The 16,842-nt window shown below is 37.2% G+C and overlaps 1 protein-coding gene across 1 annotated transcript in view; it reads right to left on the minus strand.

The window, feature by feature from the left end:
* The window catches only part of LOC306824660 (uncharacterized protein), a 106,790-nt gene that overhangs the window by 78,174 nt on the left and 11,774 nt on the right, over window positions 1–16,842 (minus strand). Inside the window, exons 5-27 of the mRNA XM_079344864.1 lie at window positions 14,515–14,788; window positions 14,055–14,086; window positions 12,712–12,994; window positions 12,407–12,447; window positions 11,865–12,144; window positions 11,603–11,646; window positions 10,947–11,226; window positions 10,002–10,030; window positions 8,977–9,229; window positions 8,516–8,547; window positions 7,515–7,797; window positions 7,211–7,251; window positions 6,604–6,883; window positions 6,342–6,385; window positions 5,695–5,956; window positions 5,200–5,219; window positions 4,831–5,119; window positions 3,546–3,589; window positions 3,384–3,457; window positions 3,007–3,221; window positions 1,433–1,683; window positions 1,160–1,288; window positions 101–236 (exon numbers count right to left, since the gene is read on the minus strand). Of these exons, the coding sequence (XP_079200990.1) occupies window positions 101–236; window positions 1,160–1,288; window positions 1,433–1,683; window positions 3,007–3,221; window positions 3,384–3,457; window positions 3,546–3,589; window positions 4,831–5,119; window positions 5,200–5,219; window positions 5,695–5,956; window positions 6,342–6,385; window positions 6,604–6,883; window positions 7,211–7,251; window positions 7,515–7,797; window positions 8,516–8,547; window positions 8,977–9,229; window positions 10,002–10,030; window positions 10,947–11,226; window positions 11,603–11,646; window positions 11,865–12,144; window positions 12,407–12,447; window positions 12,712–12,994; window positions 14,055–14,086; window positions 14,515–14,788 (3,616 nt within the window). The remainder of the gene's footprint in view (window positions 1–100; window positions 237–1,159; window positions 1,289–1,432; window positions 1,684–3,006; window positions 3,222–3,383; window positions 3,458–3,545; window positions 3,590–4,830; window positions 5,120–5,199; window positions 5,220–5,694; window positions 5,957–6,341; window positions 6,386–6,603; window positions 6,884–7,210; window positions 7,252–7,514; window positions 7,798–8,515; window positions 8,548–8,976; window positions 9,230–10,001; window positions 10,031–10,946; window positions 11,227–11,602; window positions 11,647–11,864; window positions 12,145–12,406; window positions 12,448–12,711; window positions 12,995–14,054; window positions 14,087–14,514; window positions 14,789–16,842) is intronic.

Below are 16,842 nucleotides of genomic sequence, written 5' to 3' on the forward strand. Positions count from 1 at the left end.
AGAATTTATTTTTGATTTGCTGCTTTGTTTAAAAGCAGACATCTACTCTGCTTCAGTAATAATTCTAGAGAGTTAAAAACCAGTTTTAGTGTGTTCAAACCTTTTCGAATTGTGTGGCTCCAAACTGGTGTCTCCTCCTTTTCTTGAGTTAGCATGAGGGTGAAGTCTCTGTCTGGATTTCTAATACATACTTCAAAGTACTGTTGATCACTCGAATCATATTTGAGCTTGACTTTCTGTGGGGAAAAATATGTAATATCAATATAATAACAACGAGGTGATGTACTCATTGATATTTAAAAGACTAATAGGCTGTATCTTTCCTAATGTTTAAATGTTAGGAACAAAACACAGTGCAAACATAATCCTGATTGCAGTTATTTAAAATGCTTTTGTACATACACTCATATCAGCTCAAGACAAAAGGTAGTTTTAAAATTGTACACAGATATTTAAATAACGAGGTAGTGAAATGCCATTCAAACAAAGAGTTGTAATAAAGCAAGGCTTATGAGATGAAGGCATTTTAAATTTATCACTGATAAAGAGGTTAAAGCAATTTTACACAATGTCAGCTTGGTTGAATCAAATTTAAGACAAAAAGGGTAAAACCATAAATCCTATGTCAGAGACTAAAACAATTACTTGGAAGTACAAGTTAACTGAAAATGTATTTATGAGATCGATGTGTTATCTTGTCGCAAAATGATACAGAAAAACTAGTTCACGCATTTGTTCCTCAACTAATCCAAAACGCTGCAGCTTGTGGACTGACGAGAACTAGGAAAGGGGACCACATTACTCCTGTTTTGGCTTCTCTGCACTGGCTCCTTATAAAAACTAGAGTAGAATGTAAAATCCTTCTTCTCACATCTAAAGCTTTAAATGGTCACGCACCATCTTATCTTAAAGAGCTCATAGTGCCGTACTACCCTTCGTGAACATTACACTCCCAGAATGCACCTGCTCGTGGTATCTACAGTCTCTAAATGTACTATGTTGGATTAAGCTGGGTCCTTGTACCATAAACTCCTCTATCTATCTGCCTATTATATTTCTGACAGCCCTAATTTTAAATTATTGTTAAATTTGACCTATACAACAGTATCCAACTGATCAGAACCACAGTTCATAGATTTAAATGCAGCACAAAACATACTTTGGGCTGAATTTCTGCACCATCCACATCCGTTGATAAGCGGAAACGATCCCGCATTTTCAAGGACTTCTCTGGAGGCGGTTTTCGAATTACTTTGCTTTTGTAACATAATTCCCTCCTGCCAATGTCCTGTAGAAAAAAAAACAACACATTAATACCTCAGTACAAAGTTGCAACAATGTGACAAAGGCTATTTTGTGTATTCATCAGATTATTTTTGGTGCAATTATAATTTTAATCACTTGTATTTATGAAATCAAGATAAGGAATAACCTCTTGTAAACCAGGATCACGTGGGATCAGATAAACATGAAGTGTGAGGAATGTTTTGTTTGTCTCATATATCAACACGCTGCAGTTTGTTTTCACCGGAGCACCAATTCTTATCAGAACCCCCTTTGGTGAGAAAACTGGTTCAGCTAACTTGACATGGGACGGCGTGACCTCGGACACTTGTTCCACAACATCACCACAGTCATCGATGTGGAGGACTGCAAACTCTCCTGATAGGTCAGTGTTGTTGTCTGCACAAAATAAAAGCACATACATAAGTGAAAAGAAAGAATTGTTTTTTTTTGTTAAATAATGTAAGCTGCATAAATTGTAAATGTCACTATATACTATACTATATTATGCAAAATACAATTCACTATGTTTTCAGAAAACTAATAAGTTTCCCTAGTCAGTCTTCAAAACCCTTAATAAGAAGAAAAGATCATGGTCTTTGTCTTTTGCCTGCTCCACTTTTCACAAAATGTGTGCTTAAACAGGCTGTTTGAAGATTTTCCTTTCATGATCTCACAAAGGGCAGTAACCCCTCCCCCAGAGGGATAACACCATAGAAATAATATACGGAGAGGCCACATGATGTGCTGGAGACCCTCGCTCTACGCTAGCACCAGAGTCAATAGGAATCAATGGAGAGCGAGTCACTATGCCGGTATTTTGTGCAGTTTACGGTTGCAAAAATCAGTGCAGTATTGATTTTTGATAAGATCATGTGGGATCCATTTTCACATAGAAAATTTGTTTGGGTTATTTTACCAATTATAAGATTATGTTATAGCTAAATCTCTGCCGTTTGTAACAAACCGAACAGTGTGAAAATCCGATACAAATTTGGGGAGTTATGATGATTATTGTAATTGGGGATAGACCTTCCTCAATAGAAATGAAAGCAGAGTGGGTGCATTGGATACCCATCCAAGATGGCGGCCGCGCTGATACGTCAGCTCAAATAGGCAGCGTCAGTCTATGAGCCGTCTACATATGTCTATAGGTAACACTCCCACAGCGAGGTGTTTGTTCTGTCCTGTACGCTTGTGAGAGTGCTCCAATCCATGCTAAAGCTCGATACACTTCCTTTGTCCTGGTGCGCACAAAAGAGGTGTGCTTTGGTAATGTAAAGTGCACTAGCACATGCACGCGGGGACACAATGTGGATAGCCATCATTATGGTGAAGTCCCAGAGTGTTCCGGCTGTATCTGACTAAAATGACTAAAAATAAGCCAAAACATCAGTAAAGTAGCTGCAGTGTTATCTGTGTGAGCAGACGCTAACTGGGCCGTGTCCCTTTTTTTTTCAAAATGATTTTAATTTAGAGTCCTCCTTCCTGCAGAAGCCACCCAATCCCTTCTACAGAGGGGCGGGGTCAGACACAGCTCATTTACATATTTAAAGCTACAGACACAGAAACAGCCTGTTCTGAGCAGGGCTGAAAGAAAGAGGTTCATAAACATGATTGAAAAAACTTTTTACCTGAAACTCCACAGACATGTTTTGGTGAGTTCTAAAGTTGTTGAAAAGAAGGATAATATGTGCAATTATTTTCTAGATTTCCACTCACCTATGCAGATCCAGTGTGGCAGGTACACTGCATCTAACTTTCCAGCAATGACGTAGATGTTCATTAGTGGACCTGCAGGCAAGTATTTCAAGCTTTCCATCCTCTCAATGGGTTCCTCCCACGAGCAAAACTTGTACTGAAAGCTGATCTTATCCTTACAGAGCCAGCGAATGCTGGAGACACTGCATTCAAAGCGTCCTGCTTCACTCTGTAGGCTAAGTCATGCAGAAAGACATCACTGAGTTTGTATACGTGCACAAAAACTGTACTGTAGGGTTTCAGGCCCAAAAAGAGTAAGAGAGAAAACTACTGTTTTTGGGGTTGGTCAAAAAAAGTTGTCATATGCTGTTGGTCAGTATTAAGGAAGATATTTGTACCTGTAAGTAAGAGACTCATCTCCATCAGCACTCTTCACTTCAGGATCAAGTTTGGTCCAGTGACCAGAGTCCTGCTGAGAGAGACAATCATTTTATATTGGCAACAATGAATGCATCAACAAACAAACCAATGAAATACAAAAAAATGATGGATGGGATTACCATATTTTGTCCACAGTCCTCATGCTCCGCGCTCCCAAAAGGCCCTTGGAAAGACAGATCTTTTATTCATACATACTATTGAAAGTTAGTAACGAGGTTCTGTTATACAATGACAGCTGAACGGTGGTGCAGTGGTGAGCGCTGCTGTCTCACAGCGAGAAGGTTCCTGGATCGAATCAGGCAGACAGGAGCCTCTCAATGTGGGGTGTGCATGTTCTCCCCGTACGTGTGTGGGTTCTCTCCAGGTACTATGATTTCTCCCACAGTCCAAAGACAAGCTTGTTAGGTTAACTGGGGACTCTAAATGGCCCAGAGACCAGTCCAGGGTGTAGTCCGCCTCATGCCCAATGACAGCTAGGATCACCAAAAGCCCCCCAAGACCCCTTTTAGAAAAGCGGTGTAGATTATGGATGGATTTCCTGGTGTTTTTTTTTTTTTTATCATTTCACTGTATGATCTTGAGAGCTAACACTAGTTCTCTGTGATGAATATTCAGGTGTCCTGTTTCTTATACAGCATCTGATTAAGAACCTTGAAACATTGTGTTCTTCTGTATATATACTAAATAAATAATTATATCACTGGGAGCCATAGTGTTGTGAGTCAGTCTGCATCATAGCTGGACGGATACATGACTATCAATAAATTGAATTAACAAAATAAAACTCCATTTACACCTTTGTCAGCCAGTCAACTTTTTGTTCAAATCAATCAGTGTTTCCCAAAATGTGACTGTACAAAGTGTAACTGTGGCTGGAGCACTGAGTGTATATCCGAATATCTGTACAGCAGAAGAAGGCCAGCATTAGAGGTTCAAAGGAATGATATAACAGAGAACTCATTATATTTGTTTGTCTGCAGAGCATGTTAATGTCAGAAGACCCTTCTCCAAACAGTAGAAAAAAAACATGAATAAAAAGGGTTGTAATTTGTTTGCAAGATGTTTTATCACCACCTTTAAAAATAAAACATCTCATTCCAACAACATCCCCTCCATCCGTTGCTGTGATTTTGCTTTCATGAGATGCAAGATAAGTGACCTTCACCTTTGACCACACTAATCTAATAATCTCATCTCTTTATCCTAGTGGGTATTTATGCCGAGTTTTAGGACATGTACTCCAGGAAGTCCAGCTAAAAACACCAGACATTAAAAAATAAATGATTTACAGGAAAGTCTCAAAACAAGTTGCCTCTGTCATAAACGTTAGAAGTTTAAAAATACAGTCCAGGTTCTGTTTACCAAATATTTTATAGTCAAATAACACTTTTATTCACAACTTACCTCGAGATACTGAGCTGCCTTCTGACAACTTTTTGACCAGATCAGTCCTAGAGATCCTCTCTAAAACATCCTTAGTCACCTCCACACAGCGTTGGCCATAGATCTCCACCATCAGCTTCACTAGCTGATCTTTGTCTGCAGTCTCTATTTGGTCTGTTGGGATTTTTGGGAGCCATTCCTTCATTTTAGTGAAGAATAAGACATGTTTGAATTTCTCCAGGTCCCCTGAACCTAATTCTTCCAGTGTTTCTAAAAGCTGTAAATGGACTGGGCTCATGGTTGAATCCTGCTGAATCAAAAAGTTAGTCAATACTGTTAATTAATACTTGACATGTAAAATTGTGGAGTGTCTGATGGAAGATTACTCACATTGGGTGGCTGATATCTCTCTAAGGAGGAGAAAGAAAGAAAGAAAGAAAGAAAGAAAGAAAGAAAGAAAAGAAAAGGACTCATTAAATAATAATATATAAAGCAGCTTTAGTCAGTTTGAGTCATTTTGTGAATAAAATAAAACATGGCAACATCTCAATATCTTTAAAAAATATCAAAATGCTCAGCATGTTCAAGATGTGTTAAACAAATCTTTGGTCACTTTATTAGATAACTAACTTGGGTTGGATGTGTGTTACTTGGCACAAAGTTAAACTTAAACGTACTTAGTATGAACGTCATACTGATAACTCCGCCCTTTTTATATGATTATATAAATTACCCCACTTGTTGAAGAAAACCGGTTTGTTATCTTGAGTAAATAAAATAATTTATTTGTGATCTCAAAGTTATTTTGTGTTGTAAATGTAAAATATGAAATATGTTTAAACATAAATGTGTGTAATGTGGCAGTGTTTGTTTTCGTTCTCTAACCTTGAAGTCCTGAGTCTGTCCCCAACAGCCTCTCTACTAGATCAGTCCTGTTCATGTCCAATAAAACTTCTTTGGTCACCTCCACAGGCTCCTGGTTCATCACCATCAAATACACCAGTTCCTCTGGAGTTGATGCTAACTCCATTTCGTTCCACTGGATTGGTCTTAAACTCCTCTGGAAGTATGTGAGCTGCAGCAGCCACTTAAATTTCTCAAACTCCAAACCCCTCAATGTTTCCAAAAGAATATGTTCCAGATCTCCCTTTACAGTCGAAAAATGTCAAAGACAATAAAGAAATTAGTCATTTCTCTAATGGTAAAAATAAAAAGGATCATCTGTGGGGATTTAATCAGAGATGTATGAAAGTTATCTGCGTATTGTTTTTGATGTTTTGCTGTAGAAACATAACATAGAAGATCCCTTCAATCCCTGTTCAACTTAATAAAACTACCTGATTTAGCACAACATGAAATCTTCCACAGCCCTGAACATTAAACATTTCCTTTGAAACACCAGAAATACAGATGTTAAATATACAGAGCTGAACTTTACAGCCAATAATATCCATTTGTTTCAGTTTGTATCATAATGTTCAAAGACTTGGATGGTTTTTAAATCAGGCTGAAAAATGTAAAAACAGACTCACTGTTTCAAACTTTGGAGGTTGATGTTCCTCCACTGAATCTTTCTCTGAGGAGAAAATACATTTATGACTACGAGGATGAACTTACTTTAATAAGTTTGATCTACTTAAATAAAGTTCAGCTGCTTTACAAGGTAATAAAACAAATTCACTACGAAATTAAAATTGATGAACTAATTCATAATCTAAAGAAATCAAATTCAAGTAATTTGTTCATTTTCAATCAATCATGTTATCTAAGATGATTTGTTCTTGTTTGTCTTACCTTTGGATTCTGAGCTCTCTGGAAACATTAGCATGAGATCATCCCTGTTCAACTTCTTTAAAATCTCTCTGGTCTTATCCACAGACTGTCGCCCGTAGGTCCGCATCATCCTATCCACTATTTCTGTTCGGTCCTCTGAGTATCTCAAAAAATGTGGGACGTCTATGGAGTCATTTTCAAAGGCCAACAGCAGAAACCTGTTGAATTTGTGGAGCTCCTCGTCATTTAAAGACTGCAGGATTTCCAAAAGCAGATCCTTAACAGCTGCCATTGTTGCTGCCTGGAAAAGTTAAAACACTCATGGGACATTTGCTTCATCAACCAGGACAATTTTAAATGTGTCTCTTATGGTCTCATCACTCTTAGTGTAGAGCTGGGTGATTCTGTTAGATATACTTTTAATAATATTGATTATTGTTGAAGGAAAACAGATCATGTGCTGACATTTCATGTTATAAAAACTGTCAAAGATATTTATGATTCTGCTGCTAAAAAGTTCAACCTGAACAAAGCTTCAGCTTCATGAAAAACAGATGAATTCAAATGTGATCATATTTGTTCATGAATGTTCATGTGTAAGTCAGACAGATGTGAAGTGATGACTTACTTTCTCAAACAGGACAGAGCGTGGTTCATCTGACGGTTTCTCTGAGGAAAGAAGTGATAAAAATAAGTCATGAGAGATTGATCTTAAGTCTGAATATGGTGTTATCAGGCAAAATAGTTTAGTAATGATTTGTGAGGTACAACATAAGTTAAAAAAATATAAACCAGTTAAATTTTCTTAATATCTGTGCAATATGAATCCCAACATTTATCATGTAACATATACAGATGTAACTTAAACCTTTCTGAAATAGGTTTAAAGACAGTTTTATGATTTTAAACTGTTTTGCTCTTCATGGTCGTACTTTTGAAACTTGAGCTGGTCTCCAATAACTTCTGCACCAGATCAGTTCTCTGCATCTTCTTTAAAAACTTCATCGTCTTCACCACAGAGTTTTGGCCAAAAGTTAAAATGATAACACACGCAGCTTCCTGATGGTTTGTCTCCCACAGGAACCGAGGGTTGAATGAATGATATGTTTTGTAGACTTTGTTTCTGATCAACTCCTTCAAGTCCTTATGCTCGTCTTCAGTGAGGCAAGATGTAATCTCCACAAGCAGATCTATAATAGATGTCATCATTTCCACCTGCAAAATTTAATGAACATGTTGAACATCCAGAAGTGAAAATATTGAGCTGAGCTGAGAACAGATGTTTGTTGTCACATTGCATTAGTTGTCCATTTTTAAGTTTGACCAAAGTACATCTGCCACATGAATCATTTGTGCTGATAGTAATATGTGCACTTTCTTTGGACATCAATGTACCCATTTCATTTTTCTAGTGTTTTCAAAGGAATCTTTTTTTAAATTGTGACTGTGAAAATGTGTGTTTGTTTTGAGTCCTTAAACAATTAGACTAAGACGATTTATATATTCAGGAATATAACATCATAAAACATTAAATAAGTTGGCAATTTGGCCACCTCAGTCAAAAAAGTATGGCTCAGTATGTCTGTGTATCCTGTTGCATATTTTCTATTAAAATAAAGCAGCAAACTCACTTCAAAAGACAAAAATCCAAAGTTAATAGAAAACAATAAATATGTAAATAAACAGATACATTTAAAAACAGAAATAACAAACTCTTCACATTATAATCAAATAACATTGATGCCAGGACCTTATGTGTACTTTACTCTTTTAATAAATATTGATTAAAATATGTAAATGTATCTTAAAGGATCACATTTTTCTAAGCATTAATAATAAAATAACCTTTATTTGTTTACCTTTAATTTAAATGTTCAAGGTTGACTCTGTAATAGCGACACAGTGTAAAGTCAGAGTGATGTGACATACTCACCCTCTGCGTCAGTGAAAGCTGCTCTTCATCTTCTGAGGAAAAAACAAAACAAAACCACTTTGATTCCTACACCACCTTTATGTACATTTAAAACACAAAGACAACAAAGCCTAATCATCAGTGAATCAATATGCAAACTAAATAAAGACTTAACAACAACCTTAATTAGTTTATGGGTCGTTTTTTTTCTTTCATTAATGACATTGTAGCTTTAAATCTTTGTAGCTTTGTAGATAATATAACACAGAGCACTCTTTGTTTTGACATTACGTCTGTTATGAATTGGTGCTATACAAATAAAGATGTATTAATATATTAAAGCAATAACCCCAAAAGTTAAAAAATCGAATCAAAACATTGTTTGCACACTGTTGTGCTCTCCTAATTCATTTCAATATAAGACTCTTAAAATGCCCTGATTGTAATGTGTGAAGGTTTTGCGTTTGTCTCTTTTGTCTAACCTTTGGACTCCTGTCTGCTGTCAAGCAATCTCTGCACGAGATCAGTCCTCCTCATCTTCTTCAAGATATTTTTGGTCAACTTCACACTCTCCTCGCTGAAACGCTTCACCATCAGCTCCACTATTTCCCAGAGGTCTGTTGGTTTTAGATGGAGGTCTGATCGGAGGGAGACACCTTTCTCCAATTCAACATGGAGGCAGAAATCTTCAAGCTCTTTAGAACTCAAATGTCTCAATGTTGGAAACAGTAGCCACTGTGTCGTCATCTTTTCAAGCCGCAGAAAAAAGATAATTATTTATTAATAAATAATAATATGTAACCCTGACTGTTGTGGTAAATATGTTTTTGTCACACAGCGGTGAGGGGTGTCTTGTCATGATTTGTCTTTCTTGTGAATTTCATGTTTTATTTTGAAAAGTAATACTCCTCTCATTTCAGGTCACTTGCTCTTCCTCTTGTGTCACCGGTCTGATGTCTCTCCTGATCCCTGATTGTTTCCACCTGTTGCTCGTTACCCTCATATTTCTTATAGTCTGCGTCTCCCTTTGTTCTCTGCTGGAGTGTCTTGTACCTCCAGCGTCTCGTCACAGTCCTCGTCAAGAGCCAGTCTTTGTTCAGTATTTCTAGTTTTTGCATTTTTGCCTCTCAAGGAGTGATCTTTTTCTTGTAAGTTTTGTTAATGTTTTCATAGCCTTTGTCTCCTGCCGTACGCAGCGATTTTTGTTTTGTTTATAGTATTAGAGTTAAATTTTGCATGATTGACATTAACACATGATGTTAATGTTAACTGCACAGGTTTAACCTGTAGTTATGTTTACTCTCAGTCACATAGGGGCTCCTAAATCTTGTTTGGGGATTATTGAATACAGAGGGGAGGGGGGACAGCGGGTGTGTATTGTAACTAATGTCTTGTGTCCTGCTTGTCTTGTATACTGTTACTGGATGCCTTGAATTTCCCTCTGGATCAATAAAATGCCTGCCTGCCTAGAAACCTTGTTGATAAATGTGTTTCTGATTTTACTCACTTTCCGGGTCTGTTTGGATCGATGTTTCTCTGAGGAGAAAAAAAAAGTGAATAAATCTTCACAAACCTTAAAGGGCCATGCTTGATGTTATCCTGAGATCAGAAATAAATTATTTGACATAAAGTCAGTGGATAATGTTACAATATTAAGATTTCATTTAGAAGACACAGAAGTATAAATCTGGCATTAAACTGAAAAGTCCAGAGGTCTGAACTATGAAGCAGGATTTGGGGTTAGCGAGGTCACTTCAGGGTTAAAACTTCATGTGTCCCGTATGATTTTACAGACGGTGCTTAAAGTGAATAATTTTTATTTTAGATATCATCCTTCAACAGAGACTGAAAACGCACCACAGTCTTTGAGTTGTGTTTTTAAGATGAACAATTACAATAAGCTTCTTATAGCTTTGAGTTATATTTTAATGGCTTCATGTCGCTCTGTTTGTTATCGTCAGAGCTGCAGCTGAAATATAACTTATAGTCATGCTGCACTAAGGAGTCAGAGCAACACAAAAACAGGAGTTCATATATAAGGTTAAACTGACGATGGGAAACAAATATAATTAGCCGTCGTTTATACATGAAGACTCACAAATGTTTCCTTTCTTCTGCCAGTTCTTCCTGCATTTGTTCCTGCAGCTGGTTCACTTTAGTCTTTTGGAGCTTTTTTGTCTCAAACTTGTTCATATTTTTAATGTTTTGTTTGTTTGATATGACGATCTGCTGATGGCAGAAGCAGTGATGATTGTGAAAGGAAGATAACTCCGCCCTTTTTATATGATTATATAAATTACCCCACGTGTTTAAGAAAACCGGTTTGTTATCTTGAGGAAATAAAATAATTTATTTGTGATCTCAAAGTTATTTTGTGTTGTAAATGTAAAATATGAAATATATTTAAACATAAATGTGTGTAATGTGGCAGTGTTTGTTTTCGTTCTCTAACCTTGAAATCCTGAGACTGTCCCCAACAGCCTCTCTACTAGATCAGTCCTGTTCATGTCCAATAAAACTTCTTTGGTCACCTCCACAGGCTCCCGGTTCATCACCATCAAATGCACCAGTTCCTCTGGAGTTGATGGCAACTTCATTTCGTTGCACTGGATTTGTCTTAAACTCCTCTGGAAGTATGTGAGCTGCAGCAGCCACTTGAATTTCTCAAACTCCTTAAATTTCAAAACCTCTAATGTTTCCAAAAGAATATGTTCCAGATCTTCCTTTACAGTCTAAAAATGTCAAAGACAATAAACAAATTAGTAATTTCTCTAATGGTAAAAATAAAAAGGATTATCTGTGGGGATTTAATCAGAGATGTATGAAAGTTATCTGCGTATTGTTTTTGATGTTTTGCTGTAGAAACACAGCATAGAAGATCCCTTCAATCCCTGTTCAACTTCATAAAACTACCTGATTTAGCACAACATGAAATCTTCCACAGCCCTTAACATTAAACATTTCCTTTGAAACACCAGAAATACAGATGTTAAATATACAGAGCTGAACTTTACAGCCAATAATATCCATTTGTTTCAGTTTGTATCATAATGTTCAAAGACTTGGATGGTTTTTAAATCAGGCTGAAAAATGTAAAAACAGACTCACTGTTTCAAACTTTGGAGGTTGATGTTCGTCCACTGAATCTTTCTCTGAGGAGAAAATACATTTATGACTACGAGGATGAACTTACTTTAATAAGTTTGATCTACTTTACTAAAGTTCAGCTGCTTTACAAGGTAATAAAACAAATTCAATATGAAATTAAAATTGATGAACTAATTCATAACCTAAAGAAATCAAATTCAAGTAATTTGTTCATTTTCAATCAATCTCATTATCTAAGATGATTTGTTCTTGTTTGTCTTACCTTTGGATTCTGAGCTCTCTGGAAACATTAGCATGAGATCATCCCTGTTCAACTTCTTTAAAATCTCTCTGGTCTTATCCACAGACTGTCGCCCGTAGGTCCGCATCATCATATCCACTATTACTGTTCGGTGATCTGAGAGTCTCAAAAGATGTGGGATGTCTATGGAGTCATTTTTAAAGGCCAACAGCAGAAAGCTCTTGAATTTGTGGAGCTCCTCGTCATTTAAAGACTGCAGGATTTCCAAAAGCAGATCCTCAACAGCTGCCATTGTTGCTGCCTGGAAAAGTTGAAACACTCATGGGACATTTGCTTCATCAACCAGGACAATTTTAAATGTGTCTCTTATGGTCTCATCACTCTTAGTGTAGAGCTGGGTGATTCTGTTAGATATACTTTTAATAATATTGATTATTGTTGAAGGAAAACAGATCATGTGCTGACATTTCATGTTATAAAAACTGTCAAAGATATTTATGATTGATCATATTTGTTCATGAATGTTCATGTGTGAGTCAGACAGATGTGAAGTGATGACTTACTTTCTCAAACAGGACAGAGCGTGGTTCATCTGACGGTTTCTCTGAGGAAAGAAGTGATTAAAAATAAGTCATGAGAGATTGATCTTAAGTCTGAATATGGTGTTATCAGGCACAATAGTTTAGTAATGATTTGTGAGGTACAACATAAGTTAAAAAAATATAAACCAGTTAAATTTTCTTAATATCTGTGAAATATGAATCCCATCATTTATCATGTAACAGATACAGATGTAACTTAAACCTTTCTGAAATAGGTTTAAAGACAGTTTTATGATTTTAAACTGTTTTGGTCTTCATGGTCGTACTTTTGAAACTTGAGCTGGTCTCCAATAACTTCTGCACCAGATCAGTTCTCTTCATCTTCTTTAAAAACTTCATCGTCTTCACCACAGAGTTTTGGCCAAAAGTTAAAATGATAACACACGCAGCTTCCTGATGGATTGTCTCCAACAGGAACTGAGGGTTGAATGAATGATATTCTTTGTAGTCTTCGCTTCTGATCAGCCACTTGAGTTTCTCATGCTCGTCTTCAGTTAGGCAAGATGTAATCTCCACAAGCAGATCTATAACAGATGTCATCATTTCTACCTGTAAAATTAAAAGAACATGTTGAAGGTGCAGAAGTGCAATTTCTGAGCTGAGATGAGAACAGATATTTGTTTTCACGTTAGTTATCCTTTTTTAAGTTTGACCAACGTACATCTGCCACATGAACGGTGGTTATAATTTAAGTTCTTTATTCATTTTTACAAACAGTTTAAATTTCTGCAGTGAGCAACATACGGATGTTAGTTTTAATTTTCCACTAAGTATTTATTCAATTCTAATTTCATGGTGTACATTTGTCTAAATCTGTGCAATAAAAATCAGACAATCCTTTGAATCTTCTAAGAGAGTGTCTGTTAAAGGGGCGGAGCAAGGAGTGACCAGCACAGGGGGGACCTATGTTTAAATCATTCATTTGTGCTGATAGTAGTATGTGCACTTTCTTTGGACATCAATGTACCTATTTCATTTTTCTAGTGTTTTCAAAGGAATCTTCCTTTTCATTGTGACTGTGAAAATGTGTGTTTGTTTTGAGTCCTTAAATAATTAAACTAAGAAGATTTATATATTCAGGTATATAACATCATATAACATTAAACATGCTACTGATTCAGACGTGTGTGTGTGTGAACTTTATACTCTGCCCCCCCTGCAGAGGTCTGTGGACCAGTTTGGCCACCTCAGTCAAAAAAGTGACTCCACCACCGTCTGTTTATCCTGTTGCTTATTTTGTATTTAAATGAAGCAGCAAACTCACTTTAAAAGACAAAAACCCAAAATTAATAGAAAATAATAAATATGTAAATATGCAAATAAATGTCTCTCATCAGAAAAACAAATAGAAAAACATAAACTGTACAAAAATTCAGAAATAACACAAACTCTTCACATTATAATCAAATAACATTGATGCCAGGACCTTATGTGTACTTTACTCTTTGAATAAATATTGAGTAAAATATGTAAATGTATCTTAAAGGATCACATTTTTCTAAGCATTAATAATAAAATAACCTTTATTTGTTTACCTTTAATTTAAATGTTCAAGGTTGACTCTGTAATAGCGACACAGTGTAAAGTCAGAGTGATGTGACATACTCACCCTCTGCGTCAGTGAAAGCTGCTCTTCATCTTCTGAGGAAAAAACAAAACAAAACCACTTTGATTCCTACACCACCTTTATGTACATTTAAAACAAAAAGACAACAAAGCCTAATCATCAGTGAATCAATATGCAAACTAAATAAAGACTTGACAACAATTTTAATTAGTTTATGGGTAGTTTTTTTCTTTCATTAATGACATTGTAGCTTTAAATCTTTGTAGCTTTGTAGATAATATAACACAGAGCACTCTTTGTTTTGACACTACGTCTGTTATGAATTGGTGCTATACAAATAAAGATGTATTAATATATTAAAGCAATAACCCCAAAAGTTAAAAAATCGAATCAAAACATTGTTTGCACACTGTTGTGCTCTCCTAATTCATTTAAATATAAGACTCTTAAAATGCCCTGATTGTAATGTGTGAAGGTTTTGTGTTTGTCTCTTTTGTCTAACCTTTGGACTCCTGTCTGCTGTCAAGAAATCTCTGCACGAGATCAGTCCTCTTCATCTTCTTCAAGATGTTTTTGGTCAACTTCACACTCTCCTTTCTGTAACGCTTCACCATCAGCTTCACTATTTCCTCCGGGTCTGTTGGTTTTAGATGGAGGTCTGATAGGAGGGAGACACCTTTCTCCAATTCAACATGGAGGCAGAAATCTTCAAGCTCCTCAGAACTCAAGTGTCTCAATGTTGTAAACAGCATCTTCTGTGTCGTCATCTTTTCAAGCTGGAAAACAAAAGATAACACCACAGAATGAGTGCCAGGGTGTAGAGATCCTTTCATTTCATTTCATGAATACCACAGTTATTGACAAGTAGTGTGAAATCACACTCTGATTAAACTTTTAAAAAAGTAGCTCATATTTTTTCACAAAAAATAGAAAACATTTTAAACTTGTTCACTGGCATTGATGGGTCACTCAGTAGTTATTAATCAAAGGCTGCAGCCTTTAGACTTCTCTACATCCATTTGGAAATCTTATTCATGACTTACAAGCATTACATGGCCAGTTTCCAGGACACCTCAGTGTGATGTTGTCTATGCGGTGCGGACTTGTCAGTAGACTGAACCCTCGTGGAAATTCAGTATGCATTTTTATGTGCACCTCAGTAGAGTGAACATTTCAGTAAGGATACTACACTCAACAAAAATATAAACGCAACACTTTTGTTTTTGCTCCCATTTGTCATGAGATGGACTCAAAGATCTAAAATTCATTCCAGATACACAATATTACCATTTCTCTCAAACATTGTTCATAAATCTGTCTAAATGTGTGATAGTGAGCACTTTTGCTTTGCTGAGACAATCCATCCCACCTCACAGGTGTGCCACATCAAGATGCTCATCAGACACCATGATTAGTGCACAGGTGTACCTTAGACTGTCCACAATAAAAGGCCACCCTGAAATGTGCAGTTTTTGCTTTATTGAGGGTCTGGGGACTCAGAACCAGTCAGTATCTGGTGTGACCACCATTTGCCTCATGCAGTGCAACACATCTTCTTCGCATAGAGTTTATCAGATTGTCAATTGTGGCCTGTGGAATGTTGGTCCACTCCTCTTCAATGGCTGTGCGAAGTTGCTGGATATTAGTGGGAACTGGTACGCGCTGTCGTATACGCCGGTCAAGCACATCCCAAACATGCTCAATGGGTGACATGTCCGGTGAGTATGCTGGCCATGCAAGAACTGGGACATTTTCAGCTTCCAAGAATTGTGTACAGATCCTTGCAACATGGGGCCGTGCATTATCTTGCTGAAACATGAGGTGATGTTCATGGATGTATGGCACAACAATGGGCCTCAGGATCTCATCACGGTATCTCTGTGCATTCAAAATGCCATCAATAAAATGCACCTGTGTTCTTCGTCCATAACAGATGCCTGCCCATACCATAACCCCACCACCACCATGGGCCACTCGATCCACAACATTGACATCAGCAAAGCGCTCACCCACACGACGCCACACACGCTGTCTGCCATCTGCCCTGAACAATGTAAACCGAGATTCATCCGTGAAGAGAACACCTCTCCAACGTGCCAGACGCCATCGAATGTGAGCATTTGCCCACTCAAGTCTGTTACGGCGACGATCTGGAGTCAGGTTAAGACCCCGATGAGGACGACGAGCATGCAGTTGAGCTTCCCTGAGACGGTTTCTGACAGTTTGTGCAGAAATTCTTTGGTTATGCAAACCAATTGTTTCAGCAGCTGTCTGAGTAGCTGGTCTCAGACGATCTTGGAGGTGAACCTGCTGGATGTGGAGGTCCTGGGCTGGTGTGGTTACACGTGGTCTGCGGTTGTGAGGCCGGTTGGATGTACTGCCATATTCTCTGAAACGCCTTTGGAGACGGCTTATGGTGGAGAAATGAACATTCAATGCCCGAGCAACAGATCTGGTTGACATTCCTGCTGTCAGCATGCCAATTGCACGCTCCCTCAATGCTTGCGCCATCTGTGGCATTTTGCTGTGAGACAAAACTGCACATTTCAGAGTGGCCTTTTATTGTGGGCAGTATAAGGTACACCTGTGCACTAATCATGGTGTCTGATGAGCATCTTGATGTGGCACACCTGTGAGGTGGGATGGATTATCTCAGCAAAGCAAAAGTGCTCACTATCACACATTTAGACAGATTTGTGAACAATGTTTGAGAGAAATGGTAATATTGTGTATCTGGAATGAATTTTAGATCTTTGAGTCCATCTCATGACAAATGGGAGCAAAAACAAAAGTGTTGCGTTTATATTTTTGTTGAGTGTAGCTTCCAGGT

Source organism: Symphodus melops, assembly GCF_947650265.1.
Source record: "Symphodus melops genome assembly, chromosome: 5".
NCBI lineage: Eukaryota > Metazoa > Chordata > Actinopteri > Labriformes > Labridae > Symphodus > Symphodus melops.